This window comes from Sinocyclocheilus rhinocerous, unplaced genomic scaffold (assembly GCF_001515625.1).
Source record: "Sinocyclocheilus rhinocerous isolate Xijiao unplaced genomic scaffold, SAMN03320098_v1.1 scaffold1375, whole genome shotgun sequence".
Classification (NCBI taxonomy): domain Eukaryota; kingdom Metazoa; phylum Chordata; class Actinopteri; order Cypriniformes; family Cyprinidae; genus Sinocyclocheilus; species Sinocyclocheilus rhinocerous.
The window spans coordinates 24,431-30,851 of NW_015644622.1; the positions used below are offsets into that span (position 1 = coordinate 24,431).

Here is a 6,421-nt window from a genome sequence, read left to right on the forward strand (position 1 = left end):
CTCTTCCACAGTCAGAGTAAAAAGCTTAGAAGATCTCATATGATAAAAACCGTTTGACATGAAAGCAGCTTCTGAATTGTATTAGTCTATTAATTACTGATAAGTTTTTATTCTTCATTTTATTACCAAATTCCTATTAATTAGACAAGGTATATCAAATGCATAATTAATCATTTGCTTGTTTCCTCAGGAACAGACTAAATATGCATCAGATTTGAAAACATAATAAGCATCTCTGCGCACTGATGTAAAGTTGCTTTCAGTAGAACTTTTACTTTTTGGTCTAATGCTGCGCATGTAATGTTGCCCTGTTTCCTTGTTAAAACCATTCTGCTATGCTGTGAAGTGTCACATCTTCATTTTTAAAACGTGTTAAACACAAGTTATTTAGTGTGAAAACCAAAAAACCATGGTTACTGAAGTTAAATCATGGTAACCACAAATTAACCTTGACTTTGCTACACTAACCGTAGTTTAACCATGGTATTTGTAGTAAAACTATATTTTTCTGCTTTTTGAGAAGTGAAATTGATTTAAATCTTTTCATGATTTTATCAGCTCAGTGAGTAAATATAGTTATCATTAAAACTTTTAAAATCTTTATCTGGTGATTACATGTAGTTTTTAATAGATATAAACTAGTTGCAGAGACCAGCATATGTTGTGTTTTGGTTGTTAGTGTTACCACCGGGCTTTTTCTTTTGCTGAAAGGTGCACTAAGCAAAATTTGAAAAAACACTTTTGGCCACAGTGTCGGACCGAGTCCAAAAACACACTCGCTGCCAATCAGCAAAGGAACAAAACATTAAAAAGAAGGGTTACAATCTGGTAAGAGGTAGGACCCGCGTAAATATTGGAGCAGCTTTCCAGCGGTGGAGAGAACTCGAGGAGTGGGAAGGACTGGAATCGGATGCCGAGGTTGCTTTGTTTCTTCTTGATAGGAGTTACATTGATTTTTATGTTGAATTGCCATAGCAACACACATCGCTTTCACTTATTGATGACATCATATCCTCGGCCGGCAGGCATAGCAGATCCATCATCGTCACTGCCAGTGTTGTGAACGTATGTGTGGAGCGGAGTTATCAAAATAGGGGCGAGGTCCTGTTGGGGTATGGGCGTGTTTGTTTTGGTTCTTTCAAATATCAACATTGTTTGTCAAAATTCGTTTAGTGCACCTTTAACCAAAAACACTACCATGGTTTCACCAGAAACACAATACTGGTCAACCCAGGAGAGCATAAAGCAGCGTTTAAAATTAAATGTGGTATTTAGGAAAGCCAAGCATGATAAAAAATATTTCAAGACGTCACTCGTTTGGCAGAAATAGCTGGCAGGAGTTAGCATACACTTGTAATTGAGGTAGAGAGGTGCACTTCCAGTGGCAGCCCTAAAAGTCAGCATCAAAATCTTAAATATGATTCTGGCCGCAGCTGGGACTCGGTAGGATGAGATTGGGAGGGGCGTGACATAGGTTCTCTTATGCCGAGTTCACACTGCACGATTTTTAAACTCGTCCGTCGGTGATTCCCTCAGATCGCGTCTTTGAGAATTCACACTGCGTGATTGTCACTCGCGTGAACGAGCACCGATTTGCCTCCGATGTCGGGCATTTGTCGGCGATTTCGCAAAACCTGTCAGCGAGTGAAAAATCGGGCTAAAATCGTGCAGTGTGAACTCGGCATTAGGTTGGTTGATGATCAGGCCTGCTGCCATGTTCTGGATCATTTGCAGAAGGCTAGTCACAATGGCTTTCAAAGCTGAGTTGGAGATCAAGCTCCCTCATTGAAGGCGAGATGTCTGAAAGGCAGACAGAGCTGAGACATTAGGTTGAAACGACAGCTAGAGCGGTGTAGTGTCTAGTATGTGAAGCCATGTACCTTTATGGTTGTGCCCAGTGTAAGTGGAGAAGAGAACCAATAACTTTGCAGGGAGTCTGCTTTTGAAGCCAGACTGGTCAAGTAGGTCGTTCTGTGAGAGAAAAGCAGTCAGCTGATTGAACAAAACTTTGTCAAGGTTTTTTTTCTTTGACAGAAAAGGAAGAAGAGAGTTTTCCTCTGCTGTAGGACTGAGTGTTGGTTTTGGTGTTCTGTGGAGTTACCCAAGTAGGTGATAGGGGATCAGGTCTAATGGACTGGTTGTAGGACGGTTGGCACAGAGAACTTTGGAGACCTTGTTCTTCATGTGGAGAGAGACGTAAGAGAAGAGTGTAATGTGTGTGGGTGGAGGACACATTACACTCTGACATCAGCAGTCAGAGAAGAAGTGTGAAGAGGGAGGATAGAATAGAGAAGATAAAGTTGTAAGTTCTGGGTGTCTGAGGTGTTAATGGTTTTTGTTTATTTGGTAGTAAGAGTTCTTGGAAACAGAAATATTAGAAAGGGGGTTGGGTTTTCAGGCAATTCGAAAAATGACTATTTCTCAACACTGCAATAGAAACACTATTCTATGCAATAGAAACTGCATTTTATTGTGTTACTTTCAATAAAAGTGTGATTATTTTATTGGCCTGCGTTTTTTTTGTTTTTTATTTAATTCAGTATCCTTAAAAATATTTAGTTATATTAAAAAGTCTTACAAAATTACTTTATATTGTTTAATAAAATAATAAATAATTATTACAAAGCATTTTCGGTTTCGGTTTTCGGGCAAGTGGAACCAGAATTTTCGATTTCGGCCCAGAATTTTCATTTTGGTGCATCCCTAGTTTTTTCGCATTGACAGGTCACATAAATAAAAACTAATCAGAAAGTAGTCAGACTACATTAACTGATATGTGTAATCCAGATTATGTTACTAACTCAAATTTTTGTCATGTAATTTGTAATCAGTAACAGACTACAATTTTTAAGTAATCTACCCAGCACTGGAGAACATCTGTAAGCAATGGGCTGGAGGTTGTTGCATGTGCTGGTCTGGAAGTGGCAGGATATTAAGGTGGAGAAGAGAGTGGCAGTACTTCACTGACATCAAGAGAAAATAAGAGGTTCTAATGACAGGGAGGGATGCAGTTGACACAGAGGGGAAGGGTATAGGGGAGAGAGAGTGGAGGTTGCAGTGAACCAGAGGAGAGTCTCAGTGGTGAGCATGAAGGGAGAGTGGCAGCAGCATGTCAAGATTTTCCAGGAAGATGCCCAGTTGGTTTGGCAGATAGTACAGTGACTATACATTTTTGGCAGGATTAGTAACAGTACCATGATGTTTAATGTGCACACCACTGCAACAGAGATAAACTGAAGGCAGTAAGAATATTACATTTACAGGAGAAATAAGAAAGTACAATTATTTAGGTTTACTAGGTATTGTCTTATAAAATTACAACAAGAGATTAAAACAAACTTCAGTATAATACAAATGAACTACTGTACATTTGTTGTAGCTGTCAGTCAGAATGGCTCCTCCTCTTCCTCTGATCTTTCTGCTCATTATTCACTGTGAGTCACTTGCACATTTCAAGAGATTTTGCCTACAGCTTTTTTCCAGCACCCTTGATGCACAAGCTGCTGCAAATTTGTTCAATATGAATTCTGTGTTTCAGGGGTTTCTAGTGCTGGTTGGGGTGTGAGTTACAGTCATTCAGACATCTGTGCACTAAAGAACTCATCGGTGATAATGAGCTGCACTTATACATACCCTACTGGACATCAGATCATGAAAGCATTCTGGACCAAAGGCCCCAAACAAGATGTAAATCCTCCAGATCTGTCTGAGGATCCTGAATACAGTCAGAGGCTTCAGTATCTGGGAGACAAACAGCAGAACTGCACCATCAGACTGAGTCATGTGACACAGAAAGATTCACACACGTACTATTTCAGATTCAACACTAACAAATGCAGCAAGAAATGGACTGGTTATCCAGGAGTGACTCTTACTGTCACAGGTGACTGAGCTCTTCTTCTGTGCATTATGTTGAATAATAATCAGTGTATGACAGCAGCACTAGATATAATGTGTGTGTTGTGTTCAGATCTTCAGGTGGAGGCTCCTGAGAGAGTGACAGAGGGTCATAATGTCCGTCTGACATGTAAAAGCAGCTGCACTCTGACTGACAGAGCAACATTCATCTGGTACAGAAACTCACAGCCATTAACTGAGAGAAGAGACGGAAACAATCAACTCCTGCTGCAGTCAGTCAGAAGAGAGGATGCAGGCAGATACAGCTGTGCTCTACATGGACACAGTTACACATCATCCTCTGCTTATCTTAGAGTTATGTGTGAGTATGAGTTCAGTCATTTTTTTAAATTCATTTTTAATCAATAAAGAGTCTATTTACAATAAGTAAATGCCTCTGCAACACTTACACAGCCTGGCTATTTTGCTTTTTTGCATGACTGTCCCAAGTCTGAATACACTTTTCCCGATTCCATTGCTCTCCTTACTTCCATCACATACAGTATAAACTCAGATTCAGACTGTGTGATGACATGGTTTCTAATACTGTCTCTGCTGAAGTACAACATGTTTTACATTTCAAAAGATTAACTAAAAATAGCATCAATTTAATTCTAGATCCTCCACAGCACACATTTGTAGCAGTGAGTCCATGTTATGAAATAGTGGAGGGTGATTCAGTGACTCTGATCTGCAGCAGTGATTCAATCCCTCCTGCTCTGAACTTCAGCTGGTATAAAGGAGGAACATTTGTAGGATCTGGAAGAATATACAGCATCTCAAAGATCAGCTCTGATCACAGAGGAGAATACAAGTGCAAGTCCAGAAATAAATATGGAGAGAAATACTCTGCTGCTGTGACTTTAAACATCATGTGTGAGTGTATAGAACAATACAGCATGTCTATTATAATTTTCTAGTAAATACTAGTAGCAAGAAAAAAAGAAGAAAAAAAAATGTCATTATCTTTGTTGCAACAAGTTTGGTAATAATAATGCTCTTTTTTTCTGACATTGTATTATTTTGTCTCAGTTGGAGGATGTCTGGTGATATTGTACATATCCATTGGAGTGCTTTGTGGAGCTGCAGTTATTATTACCATGATGATGCTGATTTGGTAAGATGTGTAGTATGTGTTTGGATTTGATTTATAACGTTCAGTAAAAAAAAAAAAAGAATAACGTCTAGGTGTTTTTTACAAATGTTGATTTTGTTTGTAAGGTTTTTTTTTTTCATCTTACAAATAAAATTATAATACATAAGATTGTCCAGTGTTCAGAATTATATAAATATTATCCTGTAGATGCACTTGAATCCAAGATTGATCTACAAGCATATATATATATATGCGACAACATCGTTCTGCTCGCGGGTGGCTCGCGCTGGTTCTCAGCTCCCCGCTTCAATCTTCCCGGAGGTGCATGAGTAGCTCACCAGGTCATGGACGGCACCTTTTACTGCCGGAAAACGACCTGCTGGTTCCTCCTCCCTCACCACCCTCGACGGTGGTGCAGCTAGGGGGTATACGGGGTCCCCCCGGTGGAGCAGTCGGTTGCGATGCAGTTGTGTCCTAATACCGCCTCCACCCGGCAGGGTGAACCGTGCCTCCTCTCCCGGGTCTGTAGGTACTCGTCTGGCCTGTCCGGCGATGCTTATACGGTCTGTGGAGAAGCTGCCTCCGCCCTACAGGCTACGGCGTTACTGCAGATTCATCAGGCCAAGGCACTGAGGGACCTGCATGAGGGTGGTCATGATCCGGAAGTTCTGAAAGAGCTCCGAACCGCTACTGACCTCGCGCTCCGAGCGGCGAAGGTCACTGCGAGTTCTCTGGGTCGTGCCATGTCTACACTTGTGGTCCAGGAGCGCCATCTCTGGCTGTGTCTGGTTGATATGAGGGAAGCTGATAAAGTTCGGTTCCTTAATGACCCTGTGTCCCAGACCAGCCTCTTTGGCGACGCGGTCGAGAGCTTGGCCCAGCAGCTCTCGGCTGCACAGAAGCAGACTGAGGCGGTTCGTCACACCCTGCCCCGGCGGGCAGCTGCTGCCTCCATCCATCCGCCGGCCGCAGCACCCCAGCCTATTCATCATCGAGGGCGGGCCTCTGCGTCTGCCCCTGCTCCCGCGCCGCATCCACAGCTACATCCAGCAAGCGGCGCCATGGAGCTGGGCGTAGGCAGGCTGCCCCACCCGTCCAGACCTCTGTCAATCCTGTCGGTGAGCGAAAGAGCAAGAGGCCCCGGGACGGGCGACCCAGAGAGGGAGGAAGCTGCTCTTTGGGGGATGGTGAAGGCACTCCCTCCAGCCGATATGAATACAGGGTTTTACAGCCCTTACTTCATTGTACCCAAGAAAGGCAGTGGGTTACGACCAATCTTGGATCTGCGTGTCTTGAACCGGGCCCTTCACCGGTTACCGTTCAAGATGTTGATGCAAAAATGCATCTTCGGCTGCATCCGTCCCCGAGGTTGTTTTGCAGCGATCGACCTGAAGGATGCGTACTTTCATGTGTCGATCCTTCTGCGCC

At 42.6% G+C, this 6,421-nt stretch overlaps 1 protein-coding gene across 1 annotated transcript in view; it reads left to right on the plus strand.

Annotated features, from left to right (window-relative positions):
* Window positions 1–3,385: 3,385 nt before the first annotated feature.
* LOC107758474 (B-cell receptor CD22-like) overlaps window positions 3,386–6,421 on the plus strand; it is a 5,362-nt gene continuing 2,326 nt past the window's right edge. The window contains exons 1-4 of the mRNA XM_016576206.1: window positions 3,386–3,434; window positions 3,539–3,883; window positions 3,971–4,219; window positions 4,516–4,773. Of these exons, the coding sequence (XP_016431692.1) occupies window positions 3,392–3,434; window positions 3,539–3,883; window positions 3,971–4,219; window positions 4,516–4,773 (895 nt within the window). The 5' untranslated portion in view covers window positions 3,386–3,391. The remainder of the gene's footprint in view (window positions 3,435–3,538; window positions 3,884–3,970; window positions 4,220–4,515; window positions 4,774–6,421) is intronic.